This window comes from Lineus longissimus, chromosome 8 (assembly GCF_910592395.1).
Source record: "Lineus longissimus chromosome 8, tnLinLong1.2, whole genome shotgun sequence".
NCBI classification, from domain to species: Eukaryota; Metazoa; Nemertea; class Pilidiophora; order Heteronemertea; family Lineidae; genus Lineus; species Lineus longissimus.
This window is the reverse complement of record NC_088315.1, coordinates 2,113,868-2,126,678: the sequence shown is the minus strand read 5'-3', so window position 1 is coordinate 2,126,678 and position 12,811 is coordinate 2,113,868. Positions and strand designations below refer to the sequence as shown.

Genomic DNA, 12,811 nt, shown 5'->3' with positions numbered 1-12,811 from the left:
CATGATAGAACTACGCCATCGCCATCTTCAGGGCAAGGTAGGAACTGAAATGACAAAGGTCTTTTGACAAAGGTCTTTTCAGTTTCTACCTTGCCCTGAAGATGGCGATGGCGTAGTTCTTTCATAAAGTCCATGAGACTCAGATAACCAGCTCAAAAAGGGGGATTTGGGCCACGTAGATCTCCGTGGTTCGGCGCTGGTTGTGCCTAATTCCTGATCAGGTGTGAACAAAGCCTTCAGTAATCCACCTATGAAAAAAGGTCTCCTTGGCCGACTCTCAAATGTCTCCTTTTCATCCAGCCTTTTTAATCACACATTGTTTGAAAAAGACACCTTCCCCTGATCGCTTCAAAACAACATAAAGATTGGGAGGTTTTCAATTTCGATCGTTTGCTATCTCAATCTGTGACACAAAATTATCGTCTGCTACCAGCACAACCAGAACGAGGCTGTTCTAAGATTACGTAACAATTCCGTTCAAGACATGGAACATTTTCAATTCGCTATCAATCTGTCGAGCTCCCGTGATATCTCTGCGTTCAATTGCGACCTAGGATTAAGGAAAATAACAACAAGAACAAGGGTAAAGCAAACAAGCCAAGATGCATTCACCCGAGTAAGCAGAAAAACTTATTTTATCCAACTTGTACAAAAATCCTGTGTGTACTATATGTGTAAAGGCCTACATTGTTTGGTAATACATCATGTAGAATGGTCTGGTGTGCTTTTGCATGGTACTTTTGACTGTGGCCAAGTTGACAATAGACAAAGAGGTGAATAAATGCAGTTGGCTAGCCAAAGACAGTCCGGCACATAGCACAAGTAATATACAGTAGAACCTCTCTATTAAGCCATTTAAGGACACCCTTGAGACTGAAAAGTACTGTCCTTAAGAGAGAGGTGTCCTGATCAGAGAGGTATAATTGAATGGTAACAACCAATTTGGGAATAAAACCAGTGTCCTTAATAGAGAGGGTGTCCTTATTAGAGAGGTGTCTGCTAAGGGAGGTTCTACTGTAGATACATTCTTAACCCTCCCTTGTCACTTATTCAGGCTTGTGTGTGATTAGAGGGACCTGCCTAATTAGTTCTGAGCTTGCTATTAAATCTTGGATTATCTCTGAGGATTATCCATGCATTTTATTTCTCACTTGCAGACTGTATCGAGTTGGAACTTCTTTATAATTTTGACTGGTAATAAAACCAAGTCTCTTACATGTATGGCTTGAAATAACTCTGGGAAATCCATTAAATCTCTGTTCCAGCTATTTCTTTCCTGTGGCCTAACACTTACACTTCTGTTGCCATGGTGACTCAATTTACCTGGATGGGTGTGATTTATTCCAAAGGAAACAATTGTCACCTTCTTTTATTTCATGAAGGTGTCATTCACTTGTCCTTAAAGGGACAACTTTGGCGTGGTATTTTATTAGGCCAGGAGGATAATGTCCCTGCTGGCCACCATGCACCGTCACTGGTAGTATCACACTAATGTCTGTAAGATAAATAACCCTCCCTCGTCCGAAGTTATTGACTTTCTCATGACTCTCTGATGACTGTATCAATTAGATATTTGATCCCCTTCCGTTAAAGACAATCTATCGCATTTATGAGAGTGGTGCTTCATGTTGATGGAATTAGATGTCACGAAATCCCACTCCCATGACGTTACATGCCTGATATAGATAGCCAGGTTTCATGCGACTTAAAACATTGCAGTTTGGACATTTCACGTCATTGTGTGGATATCCAGATAGCCAGGTGCTTTTGAACATGTTGTTTCGAATGTTTTTATCATTGAAACACCATACCGGCATGACATTACAGCAATTTTCAGATTCTGAAGGTGTTTAAAGAAAGATTTTGTTGTGGTGCTTATTGGTTTTCTTCAAAAATGATATGGGATGAGTAGACTGATAGAAGAAGACTTGCTCCCTTCATTGGTGGAAACTGCAATAACTTTGTGAAGTTTCGCTTCTTAGTGGATAGTTCTGAATTCCTCCTACCGTACCATTTAAGTTGTTCTGTCGTTTCGATGAATATGAACTCCTGGCAACAACGTCTGGCAACAGTTTTGAACCTCTGATTTCGGAAAAAGTATTTTCTGCACTTAGTCGTGTTCCATTCTAGGATGGTCATGAGTGATGAGGGAGATTCTGAGTTTGGTGAACATGGGGGATTGCGTCGGTTTTCAAGGTAAGACCGTTGCTTATGTTAACATTAGGAATAGAAAACCAGCATTCCCTTCCGCTGAAGGGATTAGTTGGGCATCCTTGTCTCACCCCTGTACCCTCTGACCTTGGTGAACTTATTTATGGTAAATCACCCTTCTGAACTGTTATTACTCTTATCTGCTCCTTACATCATAAAAATTTGTTTCAGATTGAAAAATGCTGGTAATTCAGGCTGAAAACCTGTAGATTGCCATCAGATCATAGCATTCATTAACTCACAAAAAACTGTTGTTGAGTGAAAAAGAAAACCAGTCTGTTATCAACAGAAAATCAATTGCCATCAATTGCCAATTGTCAGTCTTGATGTATTGACTGTTTTGAGAAAGCCATACAAGGAATTGTCAGTCTTGAGTATCATCCATACCAAGGCATTGGGTGATATGAATAAAGACCAGCAAATGCTTTTATCTAAAACTCCATTTACATTTACACTAGGCCTTTCTGTACAAAATTGTAGTAAAAGCATTTACTTGTCTTTATTCATATCGCCCATTGTCAGAGTTGATTGTTCCTGACAACAAGAAGGAAAGACATTCCTTTTAGTATAATAGGCCTTGTAATAAGATGATGATGTAAGCTCTATCTTTTGATGTGGGTGTGCATTTGCAATCAGGGACGTTCATTACAAAATAATCTTGATTGGTTTGCTGGTATTTGTGTCTCTGAAAGTCAAAGTCGCGTATCAAATGTCAAATGTAAGGATGACACTTCAGATGATTATTCACGAGTTCTTTCTGCCTCCTTTCATCTTTTTGTTCATTGATTGTCGTGCATGCAGGAATGATTTGATATCATTCCAAATTCATTTCCTTTGTATACATTTAGAATGTTTTTGCACTGAGATAGAATTGTAATCAGTTGCTTTGTTGGAGGAGGACTCACCTGATATCAGCCCCCATCAGGATGTTTGAGTTTCAAATGTCAAAGAGAATGGCCAAGCCTCCTTTGCTCTTTTGTAAGTTTGTTTAGGCCATACTAATTCATCTTTAGATTTACAGATCTTTTTGATAGCCAAAGGAGAATGATACTGCTGTAAAAGAACCTCTTACACATCCCATCTGTATATCGATGCAAATGAAACTATCCCTACAGAAAAGTCCTTTAAAATTAAATTTTAACTGCACCTCATTTGGAATTGTAGGTGAAGTGGGAGTTAAATTTGTTATCAATCTGTATTTTCAGGCAAAATCACAGTGAAATTGAAAAGCGGCGACGGGATAAAATGAACATGTACATCACGGAACTAGCAAGTCTTATTCCAATGTGCAGTGCCATGAACAGGAAACTCGACAGGCTCACAGTTCTGCGGATGGCTGTACAACACATGAAAACATTGCCAGGGTCGGGCCGATCATGTCCTGAGCCAAGCCTAAAGCCACCGTTTTTCTCAGATGATGAATATAAACATATGATACTGAAAGCGGCCGACGGTTTCCTGTTTGTTGTAAGCTGTGATCGAGGGCGTATTTTATATGTGTCTACGTCGGTCAGCACAAGTTTGAACTACTCCCAGGTTCGTTATTTTGTCCTCCAACTAGGGATTTAGGAATTTGGCAAGTTCATCAACAAGGGGGTTCCCATTAGATGACTGATGGTCACCTCCAAGTGTGCTGAAAGGCATGCATTTGCAAGAGGAAGGGGGCCGGGGGCCTGAGGGCCTGGGGATCGAAAAAAGTAGCCAGTATAACTTCCCTGTCAAATTTGCCTTTTTGTTTTGATACACCCACTGGGTCAGTAACAGATGACTCTTCTTTCTAGTCTGATCTGATGGGTCAAAGTCTGTTTGACTTTCTCCACCCCAAGGATATACAAATGGTCAAGGATCACCTGTCCTCCTCCGATCTAGCCAGGCGAGATAGATTTATCGATCCGAAAAGTAAGTGGTTCAAGATTCCTAAAATCAACTTGATGTGAACTTGGTGGGAAGGATACTATTATATGTAGTAACATCATCCACTTGAGTACTTAAACATGTTCTGACTGTTTCTTGATTAGACACACATTTCACATGAGCCATAGAGTAATGAGTCATAGATATGGAATGACCAATGGCTAATACTGCGGTCAAGTATAGAGGACCACAGTCACAACTTGTTGGGCCCCTTCTGATGATACTAACTGTAATTTCTCAAACATTCTCAGAATAGGATGAAAATTCTTCGATGGGATTAGAATTTTGAAGTTTCCATCGTTCTTTTTCACTTTCTCAGCGATGCAGCCTGTGAAGACTGAGATGGCCAATAATTTGTCACAATTTGTTCCCGGTGCTAGAAGGTCGTTTTATTGTCGTATGAAGACAGGCTCAAAAAGTGAAAAAGTTCCCGATGTGAAAATAGAAAAAGGTGCTGTGATGGATTCAGTTCGGCGGAGACGAATTGGTGAGTTGGATGTGTCAGAGAGGTTAAGAAATGGCCCCATCCCATCGAGGCATACTAGAGTAGAGAGGTTAAGAAATGGCCCCATCCCATTGACTCAGATTGAGGTATACTAGAGGAGAGAGGTTAAGAAATGGCCCCAGCCCATTGAGGTATACTAGAGTAGAGAGGTTAAGAAATGGCCCATCCCATCGAGGTATACTAGAGTAGAGAGGTTAAGAAATGGCCCAGTCCCATCGAGGTATACTAGAGTAGAGAGGTTAAGAAATGGCCCCATCCCATCGAGGTATACTAGAGTAGAGTGCTTAAGAAATGGCCCCATCCCATTGAGGTATACTAGAGTAGAGAGGTTAAGAAATGGCCCCATCACATCGAGGTATACTAGAGTAGAGAGGTTAAGAAATGGCCCCATCCCATCAAGGTATACTCGAGTAGAGAGGTTAACAAATGGCCCCATCCCATCGAGGTATACTAGAGTGAGAGGTTAAGAAATGGCCCCATCCCATCGAGGTATACTGGAGTAGAGAGAAATCTCATAATGAAAGACAGGACCCACGCCCACATGAGTTAATCTCGCCAGAACTACTTGTGATAACACAGCTTTACGCACCCAGGCCCAATGCTATAAATGTGGACTATGGTTTCCCATTTCAGATTAATTTCTCAGCCATGTGGCTTCTCCCCATTCAAAATTACTGCAAATGTCAGTGTGATCGAATTGCGTGTTTCGTGACTTTTTATTAGTAACATCAAGAATTATGAATTCTTGGTAACATGATGCTTACCTATGAATAGGCTGGCCATTAAGATGATTGGTGGCCATTTATATTTAGCTAATCATTCAAGCATTTGCTTCCTTTGCTGGGTTCCTGTTTGGGATTAGTGTCTCACTGCCTTTTCTTGGTGGAAAAATCTATCGGCCAGCAATTATGGGTAAGGGTTTATCCCAGAGCAACCCTTTAAACTCCTTGCTGTGGCTTAGTGCAGTATCTTAAATGTGTGTTTATCTTGAAATCCACTGTCCAACAAGAACTTGTACCAGTATTCATTTTGTTCATGATGTTTTTACTGTCCTTCCTTAAAGTTTTCTTATTGAATTCCAGAGAAGAAAAATTATGCTGTGATACACTGTACTGGCTATGTGAAGTCTTGGCCGCAGTCAAAGATGAACATGGTCGAAGAAAATGAGGAAGGAGGGGAGAGTTGCAATCTCAGTTGTCTCGTCGTGGTCGGGAGACTGCAGACGCCGTTTACACCGAAAAAGATACAAGAACACCATCACACTTCAGATGTCAATCCATTGGAGTTCATATCTCGGCAGACGGTCGACGGAAAGTTTACATATGTTGATCAGAGGTGGGTTCTGGCCCAGATCCAAATGGTCACAGAGAGAGGGAGGCCTAAGTTTTACTGATTATTTTGCTAAGTGGAAAATAGCATGAGAAATCACCACCTTTGCAACCAGTGTGAGGAGTTCGAAAGGGAATCTAACATTTGCACATTGTAAAAGTTATCACGAAGTTCATCAGCTTCTGAGCTGTTCGATATTTCCTCTGTTTCAGGATGACACCGATTCTTGGATATCTCCCCCAGGAATTGGTCGGGACGTCCATTTACGAATATTATCATGTTGACGATATACAACAGCTTGTTGACACTCATAAATTGAGTAAGTATTGTAGAGTGACAGTCACTTTTAAAAGGCTCTGCAATGAAGAAAGTCAGTCTCGCTCAATTGAGCTCTTGTTTGGAGGTGATTCTAATCCTGTACTGCAGCAGGTGGACTGTGATTTAAAGAAACACTCCTCTGCTCAGTGTCATATGATATCAGAAGGAATTGATCATCTTCATCATAATTGCGTCTTTTCAGTTTTACAAAGCAAAGTCCGTGTGACATCCCCGGTGTATCGGTTCAAAGCCAAAGACTCCTCCTTCATTTTCATGAAGACAACAGCCTACGCCTTCCAGAACCCCTGGACGAAAGAGGTGGAGAGTGTGGTGGCCACTAACACCGTCACGCAGTATGTATTCAGAAGTTTAAATGTAACAAAAACAGATGTCTTTTGAAGGACTGTGAGGACGAACTGTTCTATCTGAAAAGGCTTGTCCAAAATCGATACGTGATGAAATTCTAGTTCAGAGGCTGTAAAAGGGAATGTGCAATTGCAAGATTTCTTAGAAGTCGGTGATCAGTGGCAGATTTAGGCGATCGGGCATATGACCTCTTGGTTTCTATAATTATTGACACCTTTGATTCATTCCCAATTGTCTTGATCTGCCAGTGAAATATGAATGTATTTATGACTTCTTGTTTCAGGGCGTCGGAGTATAATGGTCAGGAAGTGAGCAGCTCTGGGGTGTCTGCTGATCTTGACGTCTTCTCAACAGATGATGAAACAAAGAGGAAAGAATGTGAGTCGAAAACATTATCTCTGTATTTGATTGCAGCATTTAAAAGCCCCGCACAAGGACAATCGATGTGAGGGCAAATTGCCTGGCAGCTACTAATGTTTTAAGAGAAGATACCAAACAAGCTGCTGAATCATACCCAAGTTGAATTTCTCAAAAAAACAGACTTGCTTGAAATTGGAATCCCTTAGCCATAATAAGCTACTAATAACCACAACAGTGATATGCCCTCTTACAGACCCTCTGTTCTCATCTATTTCAAGATGGTGGAGTTAATCTCAGTATGATGCAGAGCAGCACGTGCACATATCCGGGAGCTGGGAAAATCGGACGACAGATTGCTGATGAAGTTTTAGAATGCCAAAAGTAAGTAACCATGCCAGTGCATTACCTTGGCTAGCGGGCCAGTGGAACCCTGTCAACTGAGGACACAAATTCTGGTTCCAATTGAGTCAATTTGGACCATGCATATAATGTATGAACCCAAAGTTATCATTCTTCATAAGCCCTCTTTCTTTGTAGATGATAAGACTTAGTTGCAGCCCAGGGAATTTAACAACGTATGCTGCCCATGATAGGAAAGGATGTTACTTTAGACCAATACTGATTACTGTTACATTGTTGTGTTGGAATCTGATGAATGGTATAAAGCTTGATGTGTTCAGGCCTTGACCTTCTGAAAATGACCAGAGAATTGTGACATCCCAGTGTCCCATCATTGATTAAAATGTGCGGCATCTTCTGCTTAATTTGCAGCCCTCCGGCAGAGCCGGCCTACATGAATATGATTCATGCTGAGGAGTTAGCGAACGAGTTAATACGTGCCCAGTGTTTAATGGGCAGTGAGTAAGTCCCCACAATGTAGTCCTATATATTTTGTAAAACCACTTTTGTTGAAAAACAGTTCTATCAGATTTTTTGTTAGCCTGACTTCTGCCGAGGGAAAGTATAATCCAACAACAAGTATTCTGATGGACCTTGTTAGAGATCTGATGTATGGTGTATTTAACAATCCTTTATTTTGTAGAAATATATCAAATTCGAACCATTTTGACATGTTTGATCACACCGTTACTGGTTTCCCTTGTCCTCCAAACCTGAGTCCTCACACCATGATCCCTGGAGCACTCTGAACGAGATTAGAGTATCTAAATGTGCTTCGTATTGTTATGTTGCCCTCCACTCTAGTGGTCTTTAAGGGTTGGCGTATAATAAATCAATTCCCTTGAAATGTCATTCCAATAAACCTAAGTCATCAATGAAAACATCTGACCAGGTACTGAACCAATCTTCTAGTACTGGGAGTTCTCTCTGTCTCTGGATTGGAATTTCTGTGAATGATAACAGAATTGGTTGTCTCTTTTTATTGATGTCTGAAACTGTCTTCCACATTTGACGTTGTTCTTTCAACATGGATGTCTTTGTCATTATTATAGCATGCCACGGGAGGGCACCAGTCATGATCTGCCTCCAGCATCCCTGCAAAGTACCATTGATCTTCATGTAAGTTGAAAGCTTACCCTATGATGCGACATAGACTCATACATTTGGTTCATCATACCAATGAAATGGAACAAAGATGGAGAACCCAACAACCAGAAATGTACTGTAAAAAAACCAGTAGATGTACATGTACATATACATGAACGTTGACTTTCTATTCTTTTTCTTACAGACAACAACCATAGCTAGTCCTACTGGTAGTGCAGGTAATAGACATGGGACATTGTTTGGTGTGCATGGGTTGATCTGAATGGTGCCATGTAATATGACTCCTACATAAACAACTAGGTTGTCTCAAAGGAAACAAAATTTCCAAGTGCACAACATCGTGGAAAGGTTGTAATTATCAAAAACCTGCTGACATGGTCTTTTCTTGGAAAGTTCTAAGTACTTTCTCATCTCGTTTGTTACAAGGCTGGTATACTTTGTGAGTAAATCGACCTTTGCTTGGAAATGTTCTCAAGGTGTCTTCAGTGATGTTTTATCTAACTTATTCGACAAAATGGCATTGTTTTTCAGCTGTATTGGATGAGGAGAGCATGATGCGGCAGCTCAGCCCGCACATGCCGCCCAGAGAGGCTTTGATACCACCGAACGGCGGTCATGTGGGTACGCACTCCGCTGACATGGGAGGTAGGCAAATTGAAACAAATGGTCTCATTTGACAACGAGTACATGATAACTCAAGGGTCCTCACATTGAAATGACCAAACTGCAAAAATAAAACTAGCTAGTATATCTTCAGGGCATTGGTTTCATCATTATTCTTATAAAAATGGCCAAGTACCCCCATTGACCCTGTTGAATCCAGGCGTTCAATTCCTACTTTAATCCAGTGGGAATGTAGTCTTTCGATCACAAATGTAACCAAAATAAGATTCCTTTCTCCAGGCGACTACGATGACAATCTGATGATGAACCAGATGCCATCAGACCGAATGGTCCAGGTGCCCGGCAATGGGTTAATTCCAAGGAATGGTGCCTTGGAGCATGGTAAGTCCAAAGGTTCATAATGAAGCATGCCCATGCTATATTGTCTTGGACTCCAAAGATGACGGTTCTGTTGACTTGTGTTTGTATAACATTTCTCTGCATTGAGAGGTCAGCAGAGCCATGCTTTCACACCCGAAAGGGTGGGCTGACTTGTAACACATTAGCCAAGAAAAGTCCAAGTACATGTATTAGATATTTATTTTCCCAAGGCGAAAAGCATTAGACAAAATGACTAGATTTTGATAATGATCTAAGAAATCTGTTTCTCATCTTTGGCTTTGTCTTTCAGATGGGATGAACTGGGACAACCAGGGTGCAATAGATGGTGTCATAGAACCAAATGCCATGCTCGGAATACCGGAACACTCGAGTGAAAATAACGATGAAGCTACAATGTCGATTTTAATGAGTTTGCTAGAGGCAGATGCGGGACTTGGGGGGCCTGTGGACTTCAGTGATCTGCCTTGGCCTCTCTGAGGCAAGAACAATATGACTGAGACATCAGGATCGGACTTTTCTCATCCTCCTTGGCTCTCCTAAGGAATGAATGTGGAGATTAGGTATTTACAAAAATACAGACAGCAAGTTGTGATGGTTTGGCTATACACTGGCTGACAAAGTGATAAGCATCACGGCGTTGATTGTTGATGAAAGCGAAAGTGTGTTCTGTTTTAAAAGCATTTCCAGAAAGACTGTAGATATTATTTATAGTGATGATGTTTTATCTGACGTGATTATGCTAAATGTTTATAGTTAATTCAATTCTATTGTGATCAACTGGTGTCCATTTATTGGTGATGTAGTTTGTCAATAAGAGAGTAGAAAATACATCTTAGTGTTATAAGTCAGTAGAGTTCTGTCAGAAAATTCACCAGTCTGGCTGTGACTGTCTCCTCTGCTTCACCACAGGTGAAAGAGACAAGACAGTCACAACCAGACGAAATCAGGGCTTGCTGCTCCAACGATGTGTTAACAGCATGCTGTGGTGAGGGAGACAAGACTGTCTCAACCAGATGAAATCAGGGCTGGCTGCTCCACCACCGTTTTGACAACTCTAAGAGAGACTAGACAGTCTCAACCAGACGAAATCAGGGCTGGCTGCTCCAACAATGTGTTGAGAGTAATAATTGGGGCTGGCAGCTCCACTACTGTCTTGCTAACAAGGTGAGAGGAGACAAGACAACCCTCACAACCAGCCCGAATCGGGTCTGGCTGCTCCACCACTGTCTTACTAACAAAGTGAGAGGAGACGAGACGACCCTCACAACCAGCCCGAATCGGGTCTGGCTGCTCCACCACTGTCTTACTAACAAAGTGAGAGGAGACGAGACGACCCTCACAACCAGCCCGAATCGGGTCTGGCTGATCTACTACTGTCTTACTAACAAAGTGAGAGGAGACGAGACGACCCTCACAACCAGCCCGAATCAGGTCTGGCTGCTCCACCACTGTCTTGCTAACAAGGTGAGAGGAGACGAGACGACCCTCACAACCAGCCCGAATCAGGTCTGGCTGATCTACCACTGTCTTACTAACAAAGTGAGAGGAGACGAGACGACCCTCACAACCAGCCCGAATCAGGTCTGGCTGCTCCACCACTGTCTTACTAACAAAGTGAGAGGAGACGAGACGACCCTCACAACCAGCCCGAATCGGGTCTGGCTGATCTACCACTGTCTTACTAACAAAGTGAGAGGAGACGAGACAACCCTCACAACCAGCCCGAATCGGTCTGGGTGCTCCATCACTGTCTTACTAACAAAGTGAGAGGAGACGAGACAACCCTCACAACCAGCCCGAATCGGTCTGGGTGCTCCATCACTGTCTTGCTAACAAGGTGAGACAAGACAGTAACAACCATATCAAATCGGGTCTGGCTGCTCCAACAACTTAACATGTTGTCAACATGCTGTGAGGGATGAGGCAGTGGCAACTAGACCGAATTGCTCTATCACCGTGTTTACATCATGGTAAAGAGATGAGACAGTCACTGTCAGACCGAATTGGGGCTGGCTGCTCCAACAACATACAGTGTTGACAACATGCTGCGAGAGATGATGCAGTTGCAACTAGACCGAATCAAGGCTGGCTGCTCCACCACCGTATTGTCAACATAGTGAGAGAGACGAAACTGTCACAACCAGCCCGAATCAGAGCTGGCTGCTCGAACAATCCGCTGACAGTATGCTAAGAGAGACGAGACAGACGCAACCTGACCGAATCAGGACTGACTGCTATATTACCGTGTTGACGCATTGTGAGAGAGACAAAACTATCACAACCAGACTGAATCGAGTCTGGCTGCTCCAAAACGTGTTGACAACAAGCTATGAGATATGAGGTAGTAGCAACTAGACCGAATCACGGTTGGCTGCACCTCCACTGTGTTGACAACATGGCGAAAGAGACGAGACAGTCACAACCATGCCGAATCAGGGCTGGCTGCTCCGCGAATGTGTTTACAACCTGGTAAAGAGACGAGATAGTCACAACTAGACTGAATCAGGGATGGCAGCTCCACCACCGTGTTGCTAACATGGTGAGAGAGATGATACGGTCACAACCAAGCTGTATCGGAGCTGGCTGCTCCACTAACGTGTTGCTAGAGAGAGACCAGACGATCACAACCAGACTAAATCAAGGCTGGCTGCTCCACCAACGTATTGCTAACATGAGGAGACGAGACAGTCACAGCCAGAGCGAATTGGCGCTGGCTACTCCACCACTGTGTTGGAAGCATGGTGTGGTGAGAGAGATTTGAGGCAACCAGACTGGCTGCCTGCTGCTCCATCAGCGTAATCGGACCTAGCAGCTTGCTGAAACAGTGAGGTAGGTGGGACAGTCACAACCAATGCAAATGGGACTATGCTGCCCCCACCACTAGTGATATGTCTTCGTCAGTTACGGCTCCCACTCGGCATAGGGAGGGAAACACAAGCTTGTGCCCCTCTGGAAAAGGAAGAAGATCCCACCCGACGTCAGATACTGGTGGACCGAGACACGGTGTAAAAGGAATAGTGGGCCTCGACGCGGGAAAGTGCCGCCGCTCACTGACTTGGTAACGGAGCGCAGATCCTCCACCCCGGCCCTGGTGTCTCCTTCTTGTGGTATCGATATGTCAGTGGCATCACTTTCACAGTATTGACAACTCGGTTGGGTTGGAACTGCCTCAGAGCGGTCTGCTCTACCTTCCCGATTCCATGAGAGACGAGACATTCACGACCAGATTGAATCGGGGAGTGGCTACTCCACCACCGTTTTGATAGCACGGTGAGAGAGACGAGACAGTCTCCGCCA

General features: G+C 43.0%; 1 protein-coding gene across 3 annotated transcripts; it reads left to right on the top strand.

Annotated features, from left to right (window-relative positions):
• The first annotated feature begins 508 nt into the window (after positions 1–508).
• LOC135492261 (protein cycle-like) lies at positions 509–10,327 on the top strand. 3 transcript variants are annotated; one of them, XM_064778611.1, is made up of 15 exons: positions 509–616; positions 3,417–3,747; positions 3,993–4,110; positions 4,445–4,612; positions 5,713–5,965; positions 6,172–6,278; positions 6,480–6,630; positions 6,927–7,021; positions 7,282–7,384; positions 7,775–7,864; positions 8,455–8,521; positions 8,694–8,727; positions 9,041–9,154; positions 9,413–9,514; positions 9,804–10,327. In XM_064778611.1, the coding sequence occupies exons 1-15, from the start codon at positions 603–605 to the stop codon at positions 9,989–9,991; spliced, it is 1,935 nt and encodes a 644-aa protein (XP_064634681.1). In that variant the 5' UTR covers positions 509–602; the 3' UTR covers positions 9,992–10,327. The 3 variants fall into 3 exon arrangements, with proteins under 3 accessions (XP_064634681.1, XP_064634683.1, XP_064634682.1); XM_064778612.1 differs by lacking the exon at positions 509–616 and adding an exon at positions 2,190–2,196; XM_064778613.1 differs by lacking the exon at positions 7,775–7,864.
• Positions 10,328–12,811: the final 2,484 nt, after the last annotated feature.